The 20,034-nt window shown below is 42.2% G+C and overlaps 1 protein-coding gene and 1 pseudogene across 3 annotated transcripts; both read left to right on the forward strand.

The window, feature by feature from the left end:
- Window positions 1-14,548: 14,548 nt before the first annotated feature.
- Window positions 14,549-16,107, forward strand: LOC103651576 (uncharacterized). Of its 3 annotated transcripts, none has more exons than XR_004857396.1 (3): window positions 14,549-15,384; window positions 15,508-15,824; window positions 15,922-16,107. XR_004857396.1 is itself a non-coding variant. In XM_023302143.2 (2 exons), exons 1-2 carry the CDS (start codon window positions 14,549-14,551, stop codon window positions 15,596-15,598), a joined length of 927 nt encoding a protein of 308 aa, XP_023157911.1. In that variant the 3' UTR covers window positions 15,599-16,107. The 3 variants fall into 3 exon arrangements, 1 of the variants encoding a protein (XP_023157911.1); XR_004857395.1 differs by having other exon boundaries at window positions 15,508-15,821; XM_023302143.2 differs by having other exon boundaries at window positions 15,508-16,107.
- A 612-nt stretch (window positions 16,108-16,719) lies between these two features.
- LOC103652616 (small RNA 2'-O-methyltransferase-like) lies at window positions 16,720-19,790 on the forward strand (annotated as a pseudogene).
- The last annotated feature ends 244 nt before the right edge of the window (window positions 19,791-20,034 follow it).

The raw sequence follows: 20,034 nt of genomic DNA on the forward strand, positions 1-20,034 counted from the left end.
GCACATCTCCACTTTCAATGGACCTCCAAGCAACCCCTTGGCCTGCTATATATAAGACACCCCAACTTCCTTCGTATGATGGGAAATTAGACCCCGTCTTATGAGCTATGAAACCAACATTGCATCGTTCAGCAATAACACGGTGGTACTGGCTAAATCATTCATCATGGTTGTAAGAGACATAGCTCGAAACTGGTACGTATAATTTAAAATGAGGAGCACGCCAAACCACAACAAATAATCATCGTAAGTTTGTATTGATACAAGTTTATTGTATTAAGACCCAGCATAGATTGGTGTTAAATATGTTAAGTAACCCTAGTTAGGGTTATGTGGGCAAATACCGGCTTTGCCCTTGAGGGGTCTCACATCTCTATATAAGGAACATGTACACCCCTTCATATTATAGAGATCAGAAAGAGGCCAGAGGCCCAACCCTATATCTTGTGTCTCGTGTGTTTCCTCTGTCGTGCTTATAGGAAGGCAGACGGGTCTTCTACAGCTTCTTGCGTCTCTACTGCTGACGGAAGGGAAGGGAGCGGATCTGGTGATCTGTGGTAACGTAGTTCTCAATACGTTATCAGCACGCTCTACCTCAACGTTGCTGCGGGGTCAGATCTGCATCAACTCTTCGTCAAACCGGCAGGTCTCCCGGCCTCGCCGAACTGTCCTACGCGACAGGCTTCGGTTCCTCCAAATAGTATGTTTTTTTCAATAGTAGGTTGTATCTACTATTGGTGGTATTGTTCATATGGTATTGTTTATGTGGAAAATAATCGTTGTTGTGTGTCGCCGCCCTGCTCGATGTGACCTGCGTCTCTTGCTGCATGCCCGCATGCAACTTCTTCGTGGTAGTTGAGCATCTCTTGCTGCATGCCCGCATGCAACTTCTTTGTGGCCGTTGAAATAAAATATCACGCATGCGTCAAGTGGCTTTGGATCCTAATTCTGAGCGCCATGAAAAGAAAACAGTTGAACCATTTAATGGTTGTGACATCTGTATTCCGTGCTACGATATAAATAAATAACAAAGTTTGTGGCGGCTAGAAAGAAAGAAATAGGATTGTCATTTTCCCATAAGTTAATGTTGAATTAATCATCTTCCGTAAGATTTAATTTATATGCATGTTTCGTTAATTTATTCTAGTGATTTGGTGTTGCAAATAATAAATACAACATAACATGTTTTATATTGTTGTTTCTACCTTAAATAATTATTTTCTGCAGTAAATAATTGGTAGAGCAATGCATGCTTAAATATGGGAAAATGTTATTTTTACATCTGATGTGTTAAGTTCTTCCATTAATTCAGGTAATTTTTCCTGCTTTTATTTATCATATTAAATAAATAGCAGAAAATTATTAAAATGCATGTGAAGGCCACAATATGTTTTTTCATATCGCTCTAAATATTTGTTATGCGTTGAGCCTTAGGACTCACATCGAGCGATTAAATGGTATAATGGGTACACAGATGTGACGATCAGGTTACATTATTAATCGACTGAGTTAAGATATTGACTAAGCATTGGTTGCGCCCTGGCAACACGACACAGTATTTATGTCGTACGAACTTGGTTGCGTCGTGTGATTGCTACGTCACACCCTCATTTAATCGAACCGCTTCCATTGAGTCGGACTGTCATCGCCGAGTCGCGTATTTTTCGCATGCCCTGTAGGCACTGTTCATCTGTCGTGATCATCGAGCCACAATTGCGCTTGTTGCGCACGTTGCGTGGACTTATCATGTACCCCGATTACCGAGCCACAATTGTGCATGTTGCGCTTATTACGATGGCTTGCTATGCTGCGTAGCCCTGATGGTCGTACACGCGTTGACGCCACATACCCTAGAGCTTGTATTCGCGTAGATTGTGGTGGGTTGTTCAACCCCCTAAAGTCACATTAAGTGCAACCTTCTTAAATAATTTTATTTGGCTGTGTTGTGTGGCATCATATTTATATATTGCCAAGTGACCATAACACCTATATCAAGCTCTATAGTGCTTGGAAATCTGGGAAATTAAATTGAAACACTGTTGGGGACTTGTTCTCAAATGCTATAAATTGAGAACAAGGCAACACAAAAGCAGGTTATTTGTTAATGCCCTTCGTCCTTCGGAACATTATTTCCATAAGGTTATAATGATCTTCGGGCGAAGGTCATGAAGGACATACCTTCATCATCTCAACATATATATATATATATATATATATATATATATATATATATATATATATATATATATATATATATATATATATATATATATAACATATCAAGGGCGGGTGAAGCATGTAAAACATAAGGGATAATGTGAACAAACATATAACATCATCATACACATTTCTTATTATATAATTATAAATGAACAAATGAATAATGACAATATTAAATTACATTTATACCTTTGGCTTGACATAAAATGAAAGTACAAGCGTGACGCAAAAATGAGTACAAGTCAGCGTGAACAGTACAGGGGTACTGTTCATCTATTTATATGCACGGGACACAACCCGTGTAAAATTACATCCATGCCCTTCACATTTGCTAATGACTTCAAGGTAGTCCACCAAGGTCTAAATAGCATTTTCCCTTTTAAGTCGGTTCCCTCTTTTGTCGTTATGCCGAAGCTTCCTTGCGCATAGCTTCGACGCTACGTCAACCTTCGTATTGTTCGTGCTTTTCACACTTTGTGGTTCTGATCCGAGTCCGAAGGCACCTGTTCATATATTACACTCAGGAAACATTGTTAAATCATGTTTTGAGAACCTTCGGAAGACGAAGGCCCCCAACAGTAGCCCCTCGCAATATTAATTCGTTAGAATGACGAATTCAGATTGCGACATGGACGAAGGTCCGAAAAAACACCTTCCCTTTGCTAGAATAGCAACAGTCAATGACAGACGGGGCCCTCCAACTTGGAGCGCACTGGGCGTATAAATAGGAACTCACACCGACTGCAGCTGATACACTGCTTGTGCCATTTGCCTTATTTACTCAATTTTATAACTTGTGCTTACTAGCGCTTGATAGCTCTCAAGCTTTTGAGCCTTGGTTTGAAGGACACATTTTCATCATTTCTGAAGAGAAGATGTCTCAAGACAAGAAGACAGTTGCTGAGACAAAGCTAACCGAAGAGGAGAAGCTCCTTGAGGAGAAAACTGCTAGATTTGTTGAGTCAATAGCAAAAACAAATACAGAGAAGATTACTAAAGAGATACTGGAAGGCTTGTCTAAAGATACTGATGATAGCGGCAGCTATGATGTGGAGAGTGGAGGCGAAGACTCTGAAGATCGGCCCTGGCGACCAAGTCATGCAATATTCGGGAAATCAACTATCAAACAGAGTCATCTTGATAATATGAGAGGAAAGTATTTTCGAGATATGTCTATTGTGAGGGCTGACGTAGACAGGGTCGTTCCTGCTCCCGAAGAAAACGAAGTTGTGATCTTCCGAAGCTTCTTCAAAGCTGGACTTCGGTTCCCGTTGAGCAGATTTGTGGTTGAAATTTTAAAGACATACCAGATTTTCCTTCACCAGATCACTCCCGAAGCAGTTATTAGAATGGGGATCTTCATTTGGGCTGTGAGAAGTTAAGGTCTAGAGCCAAGTGCAAGATGTTTTTGCAGTATGGATGAACTTTCGTATGAGACGAAGGCCTGGGGTAAAGAACAATATCATAACAATTTCGGTTGCTATAGCTTTGTTGCTCGCTCTGGCGCAAGCTACCCAGTGCCAACGTTTCGAAAGAGATGGCCCGGGGCCTGGATGGAAGAGTGGTTTTATGTGAAAAATGATTTGAAGGCGAGAGAAGACATTAAAGAGATCATCATGCGCCCCATATGGTCCTGCTTCGGCCTCCGAAAGCCGAAGGTAGAAATTGATGAGACAGCCGAAGCATGCTGAAGGGCCTTCAGCACAGTTTGCTCTTTTATTGGGACAAGAGACTTACTTCAAGAACATATAGCCTACAAGATATGGCCACTTATAGATAGCTGGGAAATGCCGAAAGAAACCATCACTAACCCTAGCGAAGGCGGCCTGGTTCGATTGAAATACACCTTCAGGTTTGGAGACAAGTTTGTCGAACCAGATGATGACTGGCTGAAGTGTATTGAAAATACTAGCGATGAGTTACTTGGAGCATATTCCAAGTCCGAAGATAATGCACTATCTGCGGCCTTCGGGAGCCAAAAAAAGAAAAGATTAAATATGGTTTTTGATGCTATTGGATTTGTGTACCCTGACTATCGCTACCCGCCACGGGGGTAGAAAAGAAAGGGTGCAACTTTTGGAAAGGTTGCTGCTTCGGCTGCTCCAAGCGAGCCTGCGCCGAAGAGTAAAAAGTTGAAGGTCCTTACCCACTGGCCGCGTTATATTGAACCGGTCGTGGTACCTGAGCTTGGTGAGAAGATTTCTTCAGCTGCTGAATCAAAGGAGCCCATTCTTCCTACGCAGAAAACTGAAGAACCGGCTACCATGCCGAAGGCACCCTCAGCTGAGCAAGCTGAGGCAAAGACTGGTAAAGATAAGGTCGAAGAGCCAAAAACTGAAAAAATGTTAGGAATTTTAAGCCCTTCAGCGGAAGTAACAGTGCCGAAGATACAAAAAGGTCTTGCGGCAACTCCCAAAAGAAGAAGAATGACAAATGTACTAGATGTGCTAGAATCAGTAAAGGCTTCAAGATCTACTTCTTCAGGGAAAATTGCCGAGGCTTCGAAAATACAAATCGAAGCTAAAACAAAACTGGCCGAAGTTGAAACTGCTGTGAGTCAGGGTAGTGCCGAAGCTGGGCCTTCAGAGCCTGCTGAGAAAAAAACCCTCGGAAATTGAAGAAAAGGCAGCAGAGGAAGAGGCTATAGAACAGACTTTGCCTGAAAAAGTTGCCGCTCCTACTCCCGAAGCTTTAAAAGAAAGTATTGAATATATAATCCATCATGCTTCGGGAAAAAGACTCTATAAAGAAGAAGAACGAGAAGCTCAACACTATGCCCAAAAGCTGAAATATCTAAAGGGGGCATTAGTGTTTAACGGCAGTGGAGAAGAAGATTTTTTGTACTGTCTCCCGGATAGCAAAGAGATATCTGTTTGCCGGGAGATGGGTAGAAGCTTCGGGTTTCCAACGTTAGAAGATGGCCTCTCAGTACTGTCGAAGGATGAATTGGCCGACAGTTTGGCATATAATAGTATAAAGGTGCGAAAATCAATTTTTGTATTTAAAAACTAATTATTTCACTTGTTTGTACTTAATACTATACTCCTATTGCAGTGCTTGATCCTTAGCAATGCCCTTAGGGCACAGAAAAATATCGAAGATGAAGGGTGCACAATGGCTCTGAACAACCTTCGTTCAAAGGTGATTGAACTAAGGAACGAAGGCCTTGAAAAGGATAAAATATTAATTTCATTGGTAAACAAGATAAAATAAGACGAAGCTAGTTCCAAAGTTCAAGCTGAGGCCCAGAAAAGTGAAATTGAAGACCTTCGAAAATAGTTAGCCAAGGCCAAATTAAAATGCGCTGTTGCCGAAGCTGATCGAGATGCCAGTGAATACTAGAAAAATTATTTTGAAAAAATAGTCGTAGAGCTTCGCGCATCCAAAGAAATATGCTTTGAAAAATCTGTGGAGTGTGTGAAAAAGATAAAGGCTAGCTTCGCCAACGTGGGCGCGTACTCAAACGAAGACAACTTCATACGGGGCGACCCTGAGGGTGTCATCGAGTGGATCAGTAGTGAAGCCGAAGCTTTTGAGGAGATTTTGAGTGACCGCGGGGACGTCTGTGCATTCTTTGGTGCTAGGGGAGTTGCAGCCATTTTGGAGAAGGCAGGTTGCGAACATGTTAAATCATTGGCCCAGGCCGAAGCTGCCTTCTCTGTTGACGATACGAAGGACCCCTCGACCGAAGCGAGTTTAATAGGCGGAATTTTTTTTACTGATATCTGGGAAAATGGCGGCCGAGGGATGGCTCATGAAATAATGAAGAAGAGCGAAAAAGATATTCATGACGCTCGAGAAGCAACAAAAGAAGCTGAACAAGCTGCGAAACTCGAAAGACGGATATGTATTACTTAATGGCCTTTAGCTTTGTTGTTTATTTTTGTGAATTCGAACTAATTTATGTCTTCTACCGCAACTGATCTATCTCCTCCCCCAGAGCCATTTGACCCACTGGCCGACCCATAGACAAAGAAAGCAATAGAAATTATTGATATGGCCGAAGCTATTGTAGACGAAGTTGTTACCAAACTGCTAACCGAAGCTGCAGAAAACGTTCTGAAGGAAGAAGAGTAGCTATTGTAAAAACATTTCTAGAATATTAATGTAACATTTGCTAAACTATGTTTGTAATATTTGGTGCTTATAGATTTGAATGTAATATATGCATTGTTCGTAATTCAGTTCTTTGCGATGCATGAAACTTTATGTATGTACCGTTTTTGAGCCTTCGGCGAAAAAACACCTTCCCTTCTTTTCATGCTTCGTAAAGAAGAGTTTTTATGCCTCGTAAGAATCATCCACATTTTGTAAAATCATCAATACTTCGTAAACAATAAATTCCTCTTTCCACATCAGAACTGATGAAGCTGTAATTCTCAGCTTACTTTGTGCCTTGGCATCTTTCCATTTTTGTAAAGCATTCTCCGAAGATCGGCCTCGTTTCTAATTGATGTCATTGATGTGATATGATGTATGATGTGATGCTATGCAATATGATGCGATGATATAATGTAAAGAATGATGCTAATGCCGAAGACACATACCCACGCTGAAACACAATATCTGTGTCCCCTTAGGAACCATCAAAAATCTCTTTGTCATTTATTTTTCGGCTTCACCGCTTATTTTTCGGTGTAAGTTCTGCATCCCCTTAGGAACGTCTTTTGAACTTCTTCGCCTTCCATTTTGGCGGTATTCGCGTTGACTTTTCGCGCTTCGCCTTATATTTCGGTGGTATTCGCGTTGACTTTTCGCGCTTCGCCTTATATTTCGGCGGTATTTGGCTCTGCATTCCCTTTGGAACGACTTTTGAGCAGAAAACTTACACTGCGCTCCCTTAGGAACGACTTTTTGTAGCTTCAACAACTTACACTGTGCTCCTTAGGAACGACTTTTTGTAGCTTCGGCAACTTACACTGCGCTCCTTAGGAACGACTTTTTGTAGCATCGGTGAGACTTGCAATGCAATTTTTAACTCTGCATTCCCTTAGGAACGACTTTTGAGATTCAGTATTCATCAATTTTTGAGCTTCGTGAGTCTGTGGAGAAGATATATTTCACTATGACAAGAACGAAGCTATTACAAGAAATTAAAAATGGCAAGGAAACTAAGTTTACATCGATTGTTCCTTATTAAAAAGAAAATGACAATGAATATAAAAATGCTTCGGAGGTAGGATATCTCTTAATAGATGTGTTTGATTCCGGCACAGTACTATTGACTGTGCGGGCTTCAGATTCCTCCCTGAAATCTCGCTGCTGATGTGTCTGTTGGCTCCCTTCTGGTTGCTGACCTCGTGAATAAGCAGGTTGTAGTAGTGGTGGAGGTGGAAGTTGTGGCCAAGAAGCCTGTGGCTGACTAGCCGAAGCAACCGAAGATGCAGGATGATTACCCACATATTCTGGTATGTAGGGTGAATGACACGAAGCAGTGTGCAGGACCTGCTTCGGTTGACTTTGCCTAGCTTTGGCTTCTGTGATTTCCTTCTGCTTTTGGATGGTGATTTGGCACATTCTTTTAGTATGACCCTTGTCTTCACCACAAAATAGGCAGTAGATCTTCCTGGGCTGATCCCCATACCTTCCTCCGAAGCCCCTAGCGCCTCTGCCTCTTGAAGCTGGCGGTCGGAAAGAGCTTTGCTGCTGCCTCGAAGATTGTGAAGTATATTGTGGCTTCTACAGCTGACTTCCTCTGTCATCACTCTGAGTGGAGTGAATTAACCTGACATGCCTTGGGTGGATTCTTCCTCCGAAGCCCCTGGTCATCTCAGAGAACCTGTAGGCTTCCTCCCTTCTTTGGCGATAGTCATTGTCAGCCCGGATGTATTCTTCCATCTTTTGAAGCAGCTTCTCCAGAGTCTGTGGAGGCTTTCTAGCAAAATACTGGGCAGTGGGTCCTAGACGAAGCCCCTTGATCATGGCCTCAATGACAATTTCATTGGGCACTGTAGGCGCTTGCGCTCTCAGACGCAAGAACCTTCGGACATATGCCTGGAGATACTCCTCATGATCTTGCGTGCATTGAAACAGTGCCTGAGCTGTGACTGGCTTCGTCTGGAAGCCTTGGAAACTTGTCACTAGCATATCCTTAAGCTTCTGCCATGAAGTAATAGTCCCTGGCCAAAGAGAAGAATACCATGTTTGTGCCACATTCTTAACTGCCATGACGAAGGATTTGGCCATGACAGCTACATTGCCTCCGTATGAAGATATAGTCGCTTCATAACTCATCAAGAACTACTTCGGATCTGAATGCCCATCATACATGGGGAGCTGAGGTGGCTTGTATGATGGAGGCCATGGGATAGCCTGCAGTTCTGCTGCCAAGGGAGAAGCATCATCAAAGGTAAAGGTATCATGATTAAAATCATCATACCATCCATCCTCATTAAATAAGCCTTCTTGGTGAAGCTCCCTATGCTGGGGCCTTCGTTCTTGTTCGTCTTGAGCAAGATGGCGTACTTCTTCAGTAGCTTCATCGATCTGCCTTTGAAGATCAGCTAGTCGGGCCATCTTCTCCTTCTTCTGTTCTACCTGCTGATGGATTATCTCCATGTTTCTGATCTCTTGGTCCAACTCCTCCTCCTGGAGTGTTGGACTGGTGGCCTTTCTTTTCTGGCTTCGGGCCTCTCGAAGAGAGAGGGTCTCCTGATTTGGGTCCAGTGGCTGAAGTGCGGCAGCACCTAGCGCTGAAGCTTTCTTCGGCGCCATAAAGAAGGTCGATGATTGCCGAAGGTGGTCGAAAAAGGGTTCACCAGAGGTGGGCGCCAATGTTGGGGACTTGTTCTCAAATGCTATAAATTTAGAACAAGGCAACACAAAAACGGGTTATTTGTTAATGCCCTTCGTCCTTTGGAACATTATTTCCCTAAGGATATAATGATCTTCGGGCGAAGGTCATGAAGGACATACCTTCATCATCTCAACATATATATATATAAACATATCAAGGGCGGGTGAAGCATGTAAAACATAAGGGATAATGTGAACAAACATATAACATCATCATACACATTTCTTATTATATAATCATAAATGAACAAATGAATAATGACAATATTGAATTACATTTATACCTTCGGCTTGACAGAAAATGAAAGTACAAGTGTGACGCAAAAATGAGTACAAGTCAGCATGAACAGTACAGGGGTACTGTTCATCTATTTATAGGCACGGGACACAGCCCGTGTAAAATTACATCCATGCCCTTCACATTTGCTAATGACTTCAAGGTAGTCCACTGAGGTCTAAATAGCCTTTTCCCTTTTAAGTCTGTTCCCTCTTTTGTCGTGATGCCGAAGCTTCCTTGCGCATAACTTCGGCGCTGCGTCAACCTTCGTATTGTTCGTGCTTTTCACACTGTGTGGTTCTGATCCGAGTCCGAAGGCACCTGTTCATATATTACACTCAGGAAACATTGCTAAATCATGTTATTGAGGACCTTCGAAAGACGAAGGCCCCCAACAAATACAATTAAACACAGATAAGTTAATTTTCTGCTCTCTCCTCATGCATAAAGTTTTACCCGAAGTAACCCGAAGATATATAATATAATGCATGAAAGCCTTTTTGGCATAGAATACATCACAAATTGGGATTCTATTAGTAAGCAAAAGGCCTTACCAAATGATTTAAGACTATAAATCTCAGTCATACATTGCTCAACCATATGTTAGCACATTGCTCTCTTTGTCGTTGAATGACATGAAGCAAACTATGAGATAAAAGGACATGTAGTCGCTAGCAACACGAAGTTGCGAGTATACCGAGAGGTTATTCTGAGAAAAATTTCACTATGTTGGTGTGAAAAGCATTGTGTTCCCGTCGAACCACTTTGCTCATCCTGTCTAGGACCTTTATGCTTGTGTTGCATACATCTCTCAGAATTTTAAATACTCATAGTCGCTGAATTGACTCAAGATAGTCCCTTGATGAGTATGGTATACATTATAAGTCAAATGGTAAAGGTCAGTCTTGAATGGACATATAACTGGGGTTTTGTAGTGGAACTACATTGTATTCCACCCTTTAATATGCTTACTGTAATCTATCTCTGATCTATCAGAAGTAAGAAGAGTAGAAAACAGCCATAAAATCCCACATCACCATAGAGCATGAAGCTAAATTGGGCATTAATTTGTCTTTGGTGCCGGAAAACCATAAGACTTGACCACTAGATTGTCAGTGATGGTAATTTGTCACAGAAATATAAAGATCTTATGGAGACCTGTTGTATTCTCCCTAGTCCTGATGAGTGATGACGCCTTCGTATGAAAGTAGTACTATCTGTTGTTGAAGTCTGGTCCCAGACGAATATCATTCTTGTTTCGCTCTTGCCAAGCAGTTATCACCATTTGCTTCGTGAAAAGCTTAGCAATCTGGTGATTTTTTCCCAGATATAGGAATTCTTGGTCTTGTCCGTTCTATTCCAAAGCTTCTCTTTTTGCCGAACAACGAAGAGATCGAAATAATGCTTTATAGAACAAATTGGTATATAATATGAGGAGAAATGTTTGCTCTGCTGGCAGCATCACGAATAATTGACTATTATTATTAGTTCTCTCTCAAAAGTATAATACCTAAAAATGTTGCATAAATCGATACCCAATTTCAGAGCAATATGAGTAATTGGGTAAACCATGGGTAGTGATAAAAACGAGCTGGACTATACATCTCTGCGTATAAAAATCTTTGCTTGGCAGCATTGGCCTGATGTCATGCACTTTACTACCAATATAAACACACATTTTTCCTGTGTGCTTAAAAGCACAATGCAACCAGTGAATGTCCTTGTGAGCGCTAGACCTTGATGGTCATTTTATTTGTTGATCTGAAGTCAACTACTGGCTCCAAACGACGAATGGTATGCATGAGCCCCTGAAGAACCCTTATGGATAAAATAGTGTTGCGCATATAAGTCTAAATCTTAATATTTGACTATGTATTCGGTAATAATAACAATATAAGTTTGCAAAATTGTAACCACGAAGCAACTTGTTGTTGCGTGTCTTACTGGAAGTTGAGACTAATCCTTCACGTTGAAGGATAAATATGTAGTATTCATGCCACTACATCAATCTAAGTCCAAAGCTCACTGCATAAAACCCCTATCTATAATGTGCGTAAGATTTCCCAAATAAATCACCACAATAACATACATTGGCCACAAACTAGATGATTGTGGTTGGGGATTTTATCTGTATGCTTTTAGAACATCTCGGCATTAGGGGGAGGAATGCCCATATAGTGTAATGCCTCAATATTCTATTAAACGCACAAAAGCCAAACTGAACCCGTCGTTCGGAGTGTACTCCTGTGTATATGGAGTTTGCCATAAATCGTTGAGGAGTAACCTGATGTAGATGTGGATATACTCGGGATTAATATCATATCCACATTTGACTTATTGGCATTTGATCTATTCTCGGGGACGCCTGTGAATATGATCCATTGGCCTTAGTCAAAGCATATGTTCTGATTGCAGATTCACGTGGTCTGTAATAACTCTCCTTCGATGAACTCGCCATGCTGGTGATTTGCCTCACAAAGAGGTTCATCTTGATGATGAAGTTCCTAGCAATGTGTGCAATATCATTGTGCTGGGAATACAGAACAATGGATCTTTCATTTTGGGAAATGGCGAAGATCATTATTAAATGTGGGAGACAAATATGTCGACACCTATCTTGCCTCTATATATTGCAATGGGATCCAAAACAAAGCCCTAGGCATGAGTGCTTGAAGCTCTCTTATCAGGTCATTGATAAATGCAATCGAGGCTGAACCAATAATCGCAACATGAAAGTCGCGAGCTTGAAGTTCGAACATTTATGGGCACTACTGAAATAATGTGTGGTGAATGCGATGGTTCAAGTGGTCTTGTGAGAGATCCATCCCACATATGTGTTGAATAAACACAGTTCCGCTATGTAATATATCTGGCAAATGGCATGAATTAAAATATGCAGTTAATAGGATTCTGAAGATCCGTCATGAGATCCTAGGAGGACTCATATCTTTGAATTATAAATATGCAACATATAAATCTCGTACTGAATAATACATTCTTGACGAATGAACACTCTCCTATGTAGACAGAATATCTCCTAGATGAGATTATAGTTCTTTAATGGAACCTTTCCAGAAGAAATAAAGTTTGTGTTAAACACCAAAGTTTGATAATCCCTATAAAGGGATAAAGACCCATACAGACCCGAAAAGGGATAAGATGAGGTACTAAAGAACTTGAAGTTCACTGAATAAGCACATGTGCATTCCATGATCTTTACTCATGGTATTTTCCACTAGATGTGGAATTACGATATCCTCTAAAGCCACGATGGCAGAAACCTATAAGGTTTAGGTGTTACTGGCAAAATATCCCATTGTGCCACATTGACAGACTATAATGATATATATGATCGATGAAAAATCTCCGATGGATTACGATCTTTGATGGACTTTTGTTACACCATCATAGATGTTGCAAAGGATGAACGCCTGGAGCGATGTGTCATATTTAGAATATGTACTATTGCAACTATATTATCCCCTAAGTCCTATTAAAGGACATGTTATTTGCTTTGCACAACTATGTATAAATTGTGGTGTAAGATAGAAAATGATAGCACCCCAACATCATCCATTCTCGTTATTCCAGATGAACAATGAGACATATATCTTGAAGAATATGCTTGAGTTATGAGGGATAACGACTTTGACAGATGTCATCGTCAGGGGGAGCGAATGCTTATATTGATCACAATCGTGAGATAATAAATGTCATATTCTATGCCCTGAAGGCGTGAGCTTGATGATCAATATGTGAACATTTATGGAACTTTCTATCAAATATATAGATCTAGTCGATCGAACACCATCAGTCAAAGTGGCTTATTTATAATACGTGCACTTACCTCGTATATCCAAGAAGTGAGTAGAGGTAAAGTTCCTGAAATAGTCCTTGCAAGGATATGCAATCTGTTTGCTAAATCTTTATGTGCATATACTTCCAAAAGAAGATGTTTTGCCTTATTGATATGGTTTTGCAAGGATCAGTGGGAGCACATTTCTAAAGTTAGCCCTTGTAGAAGATTCGATAGAATCTAGATCCTAGAGGATCGAAATTTGTCACGATGACAGTTGTTGTACTCTTTTTCCCTTGGTGAGTTTTCTTGAAGTTTCTCACATGAGGTTTTTAACGAGGCAACAAAGTGCAAATGCAATTTGTATCACCATGCACTCTTTCTCCACATTTTTCCCACTGGGTTTTTCGGAGTTTTAACGAGGCATGTGTTGGTCGCGGTATTCGCCCAAGGGGGAGTGTTAAGTAACTCTAGTTAGGGTTATGTGGGCAAATACCGGCTTTGCCCTTGAGGGGTCTCACATCTCTATATAAAGAACATGTACACCCCTTCATATTATAGAGATCAGAAAGAGGCCAGATGCCCAACACTATATCTTGTGTCTCGTGTGTTTCCTGTGTCGTGCTTATGGGAAGGGAGACGAGTCTTCTACAGCTTCTTGCGTCTCTACTGCTGACAGGAGGGAAGGGAGCGGATCTGGTGATCCGTGTTAACGTAGTTCTCAATAAAATAAAATAGGATTGTGAGGGGGGAGAAGATTTTCATCTAAATCTTTTCTTCGTTCTCCTAACTATGCCTAGAAATTAGACGAAATGTGAGAGAAATGTTTCCATCCAAATATTACTTTTACTTCTTTCTTTCCTATATATATGCGTGCTATTTAAGAATCATATGATGGGAAAGAAAAAAATAAAAAAAATCATGGGTGCGGGAAAGGGTTTTCAGCGAACAGATAAAATAATCCCACTGAAATAGACCATTTTGCAGTCACCAGAAGAAATCTTCTCTGGTCAGGGAGCCCTCGGGACTCGACGCGGCTCTCTTGACGGACGGTAACCGTTGCAAACAAAAAAGAAAAATGGAAACTAGATCGTAAAACTCTATTTGGGCCAAAGGCTACCGGTACTTGTCTGGATCACGCGTTTGGGTCGTAAACTCTGCCCTTTGCACCATTTCGGTAGACTGGACCAGAGGACAACGGGAAGGACTCCAGGGAGTCCAGCTTGCTTGCTGGATCTGTGGGGCCACGATTAATCTTTACTACTATTAAAGCTGCAAGGGGTAGGCTGACTCCCTGGTTCTGCCTTCGGTGAATCTGCACCGTCTGCTCGCTTCCGTAAATCTACACCGTCCGCCTGCCCACGCCCACGTTCGTCCCCCCGCCTCCCCCTCCCCCACCCCGCGTGAACCGCCACCGCCCCGCCTCCCCCCTCCAGTCCGCCGCCCCGCCTCCCCCCTCCATGGCCTGTCATCTCTGTCCCCTCTTCAATCTCCGACTCTTGCTGCTGCTCGGCGCGGTTCTCGTGAACGCCGACCTCGGCCGGGGCGGCGGAGCGGAGGCTTCAGATCGGGTGGAGCCGGACCCGTACTCGATCCTGATGTGGCACGACTACTCGCCGTCGTTGCCCCCGCTCCCGCCCCCGGACCCGCCGTCGCCGACGGCGACATGTGACGGGGACCTCCACGGGAAGGGGGACTTCCACACGCGCTGTGAGGTCTCCGAGGAAGTGGAGCTGGACGACGACGTCTACATCACGGGGAACGGCAGCCTCGTGCTCCTCTCTGGCGCCTCCCTGACCTGCGAGAAGTACAGGTGCGTTATATCCGCCAATTTCTCAGGCGAGGTGCGCCTCAGCCGCGACGTCCGCGTCACAGCCGGCAGGGTCTCGTTGGTTGCCACCATCATCACGGTCGCTGACACGGTCGTTGTGAATACCACCGCGCTCGCTGGTGATCCGCCTGATCGGACCAGTGGCGTTCCCACGGGGACGCACGGTGACGGTGGCGGGCACGATGGCCGTGGCGCCAGCTGCTTCGTCAAGCAAGGGCAGACGCAGGAGGATTCATGGGGCGGCGATGCCTATGCATGGTCTGACCTCGAACACCCCTGGAGCTACGGGAGCAAAGGGGGCTCGACCAGCGTCGAGAAGGACTATGGTGGTGCCGGTGGTGGCATCGTGTGGCTGTTTGCTGAGGACCTGGTCATGAATGGCACAGTTCTCGCCAACGGTGGGGATAGCAATGAGAAGGGTGGAGGTGGTTCTGGAGGGAGCATCTTTATAAAGGCTGCATCGATGTTTATGGAATGATTTTTTGTTCTGCTTTCTTTATGCTAAGTGAATTGAGATATGGGAATGCAAGCTTAGTTAATCAAGTAGTGTTTGTGGAATGATTTTCTGTTCTGCTTTCTTATGCTAAGTGATTTGAGATGTGGGAATGCAAGCTTAGTTAATCAAGCAGAATTTGGAAAACAGTTACCAATTGGGAAGACCAGCAGTATAAATTGGTGAGAAATATATGGCAGGAAAACAGTTCCTGAAAAGTGTATCTTTCTGTCTCATGCTATTTTTTCTTGTATATTTTGGGGGGCCAAAACATGTATTCATGACGACATTTTTTATATGGCAGGAGCTAGATGTGATGATGAGAAATCACTTCGTATGTCTCAAATGAGCTTGGCGAAGAAATTTGGCTAATCTAGATCTTTTGTTGCCTCCACTCTGATGGAATATGGTGGTGCTCCTCAGTCTACAACTCCAGAATCTATTCTTTCAGTTTTATATTTATTGTTGTTATTGCTCAGTTTTGGTTACACAAGTTTGTGTTCCTGCAGGTTTTGGATCCTGAAGGAGAAAGCGGGTCCTAAGGGAGGAAGCAGAGCAATTGGAGCTCGAACTGGAGATGCGTAGAGAGTTAAGGGAGTAGATGTTGCAACTCTTGTGGCCTACGCTCGAGCTGAAGCCAGATTAGTGGTTAATGTTATGAATTACTTTAACAATAGCGGAGTTCTCTTTGAATTCTTGGTCTTGACAAATTTTGGAATGTTTCTGTTTTTTGGCAGATGAGGGGGCAGTTGTCCTTGCTGCTAAGCATGCGAAAACAATGGTCGGGAAGCCATTGTTGTATGGAATAGGTACCCTGTTGGTCATGCCGCTGAGGACACTGTATGGAGTGGGTTGTGTTTTTGGCGCACGGTGGTTCCTCTACAATATGACAAGCGTATCTCCATCGCTGCAAATTGAGTTTGTAAGTGGTCCGAAACAACTAGGTAGCTACTAGCTATTGAGTATTTAGGAGTCAATGCTTAATGATATTTACTTAGTGCTTAATTGCTTATCGAAGTAAGAACCCTGTTTTTTGTATTGACATGGTGGTGCTCTTTAGGAGAGAAGCCAGGGGTAAAAACAATTAGTTCTGTGGATTTTATTTATTTCGATCAGTTGTGAGAGTTTCTTACAATTGGATGGCATTGCTTTGTAGAAAGAAAATACAAGGTATTTTTTAGTAGGAAAGAGTTGCATTTTCTGTGCTCATATACAGCTTTGCCGTTCGTTTTCTAAAATGTTGAAAAGGATCATGTCATTGGTGTAACACTCCTGTTTGTCTTAATTGAAGAAGTGGTACCAACGAGATGTCATTTCCTATCAGAATTTTATCTGATGCATATGTTGTAGTAGAGCTCTCAGCAATTGATTCCTCTCATGTTCTTGTATCAAGGTAGGCAAAGAAAACCTAAACAATAAATTCCTAACTTCTAAGCCTTTTCCATTATTCTTGCTAAACGTTGGTCTCACTTCAGAACAATTGGAAAAGCATCATTCGAGATAAGGTTGTATTTTGCAGCCCCAAATATACATGTTGTTTCTCATATATATATATATATATATATATATATATATATATATATATATATATATATATATATATATATATATATATATATATATACATGCGTTTGATTCTCATGGAGATGGCGACATCAACTAGCAAATCCCAACCTCTGCTCTTGAATAGAGCATGTATGTGGTCAGTGACAAAAGAGAAAATAACTTTACTTGGGACCTTTTGCTATGTTGGTTTTGATCTTTTGCCCTAGCCTTCATTTTAAACTATACCTGCACATTTTAATCAGTAGAGAGTCATTGAATTGTACTCCAGGTTAGATAGCCTTCATTTTAAACTATACAACGACATTGTTAAATACAATTTCGCTATGCTAATCAATGAATCAAGATGCATTCCATTTTATATTGTTAGTAAATATGGTCATTTTTTTCTCAGGAATCATCACATGATTCAAGCTGCAGAGGTTGGCTCGTGTTTTGTTTGTCTTTCATGTCTGTGTTGCTTTTATCTATTATTTAAGCACCAAACTTCCTATAGTTCTTCAGAGTGACACACTGACATGCTTTTGCCTCAGGATACTTCTGGGCAAGTTACCTGATGGAAATTGTAAGATGTCTAGGGATTCGATTCTTGTAGCGGAGCTTCCATCTGCATACTCTCGTTTTAGTTGGCAAGGCCTCTCTCCACGAGATCTCCTTTGCTCATTTTGTCGCCTTCAGAGGTTGCCAGAGCCCCATTTTGCTGTCAGTAGGGTCTCCTGTGATACATTAATGTCAGCTTTGAGCTCTAAAGAAAGAGGAGCGCCAGCAGGCAGCGCAGAAAATCAGTACACCAATGATGTCAGGATCAACAAGGAAAAACCAGATCTTTTTAAATGTGAAGTGAACATACGTTCACGGAAGCAAGAAATTTTACTAGAGTATTCTGCAGCTGACACTTGGAGCAAGGAATCTGATGCTATTCAGAATTCTTCATTGAAGGTCTTGATTTGGTTCAATAATTATTTTAAGAAACTAACCTCAAAAACAGGCAAGCTATATCTTTCTGAGTCTACTGCTGATGTCAAGGTACATTCAAATATTTTTCTTCAAGAGTTTGCAATGTGTCTATCTGTTTATGGCAAGAATGGAGGCAGTGATTCAGCAATGTGCAGTGCAGTTGGACCATTTTCTATGGATACACAAAAGAAGCACCTTGAAAGCACTGCAAAGTTAACACACATTGAAGGTCCAGACTCTGGTGTTTTCCCGTCCCACGGATCATTGACTTGTATAAGTTATACTGCTTCCCTTGTGACAAAGGATAAAGCAAAAACATATTTGTTGGAGAGCCACAATGAGTTTGAGTTTGAGATTGGGACGGGTGTTGTTAGTAATCAGCTTGAATCATGTGTAACTCAGCTGTCAGTGAATCAAACTGCACGTTTTGTAGCTGAACTGCCTCCTAGGGATTTAATCATGGCTGCATCTTGTGAGTTCTCACATGACCTCTCCAATGTATCTAGCGGTGAGCCACCTAAACTTATAATTTTATTTCAGCAATCTTTTTTATTCTGCTTCAGCAGGTGTACATATTTTAAACATTGTTGCAGAGAGCTGCTTCCTGGAGTTCTCTGTAAAGGTTCTGCAGGTAACTGAACCATTAGAAGATAGAATGGAGAAAGCCCTGTTCAGTCCTCCATTATCTAAACAAAGAGTCGAATTTGATGTACGACACATCAACGAGCTGCATGGTACCACACTTGTAATTTCCCCACCTAATTCCCTTGTTCATTTATGGAATATACTATTTTTCATTGCAAAGATGCATTTTCAGGTTGATTTTGGCTGTGGATCTGGTAGCCTTCTTGATTCATTGTTAGAGCATCCAACCACGCTGGAAAAGCTTGTTGGCGTTGATATTTCTCGAAAAGGCCTCACACGTGCAGCAAAGGTACAAAGCATATCCTTGACTTGTTAGCTGCTGATGTTCCATCCATCTTGTTCTTTCCGTATGCATTATAACTTTAGCTTGTTTTGACTCTCCTGGAATTGCAGAGCCTTCATCAGAAGCTGAGCAAAAAAATCAACGACGCAGACAAATGTTCCAACTGCTGTGCTGCATGACGGATCAATAACTGACTACGATTCTCGCTTATATGGGTTTGATATTGGCACTTGTCTTGAGGTGACGGACCTTACCTCTTGGACCTTTTCTATTGTATTCTTATTTGGTTTCAGCGCACAAGGTGTCCCTTCTAAACATGAAACGCTTTGCAATTAACATCTCGGATCGTACTGTTAGGGGTTGTTGCGGATGCATCTATAAAACATATCTATAGGATGCTCGTCTACACAGACTAAATTGGCGTTCATGATTCGACTATATGAAATGCAGGTGATCGAGCACGTCGAGGAGGACCAGGCGACTTTATTTGGCAACATCGTCTTGAGTTCATTCCGCCCGACCGTGCTCATTGTTTCCACACCCAACTACGAATACAATCCTATCCTCCAGGGGTCTGCTATGCCCAACAAGGACGACGAGGCAGACGAAAGCACTGGTCCCTACAAGTTCCGCAATCACGACCGCAAGTTCGAGTGGACCAGGCTACAGTTCCAGTGTTGGGCTACTGGCCTCGCGGTGAAGCATAGCTACAGTGTGGAATTCTCCGGCGTCGGTGGCTCAGGCGAGGAGCTAGGCTACGCTTCCCAGATCGCTATTTTCAGAAGACTGGTGCAGGGCCAGGAAGCGATGTGCCTGGACAAGGATGGCGATCAGCCTTACGAGGTTCTCTGGGAGTGGCCTAACGCGTGTGTGAACTAGGTAGATTGCACGTCTAATCTCTCTAGGGCTTGGAACTTCGAATCGTGTCCCCGGTTTGGAACTGATTAATATATCTGTCAGGAAAGTGGGCATCTGACTTGTGGCAAGAACACAAAAATTAACATTGTTGCATGCAAGTGCAGAAATTCAGTCTGCTTCTAGGTTCTGGATGTACGGCAGTTACTACACTGTATATACGAAACATTTAATTTAGAGCAACTCCAATAGTTCATGAAAAACTTAATCTCTACTACTTTCTGCAAGAGTAGTCTGTCATTCCGTGTTCTGCCACCAA

This window comes from Zea mays, chromosome 3 (genome assembly GCF_902167145.1).
Source record: "Zea mays cultivar B73 chromosome 3, Zm-B73-REFERENCE-NAM-5.0, whole genome shotgun sequence".
Lineage (NCBI taxonomy): Eukaryota > Viridiplantae > Streptophyta > Magnoliopsida > Poales > Poaceae > Zea > Zea mays.

Excerpts from the sequence above, each read along its gene's own strand:
- LOC103651576 (XM_023302143.2), top strand. The coding sequence starts at position 14,549 with ATGGCCTGTCATCTCTGTCCCCTCTTCAATCTCCGACTCTTGCTGCTG. Across the intron at positions 15,385-15,507 it reads TTTATAAAGGCTGCATCGAT|TGATTTGAGATGTGGGAATG; the intron begins GTTTATGGAATG and ends TCTTATGCTAAG.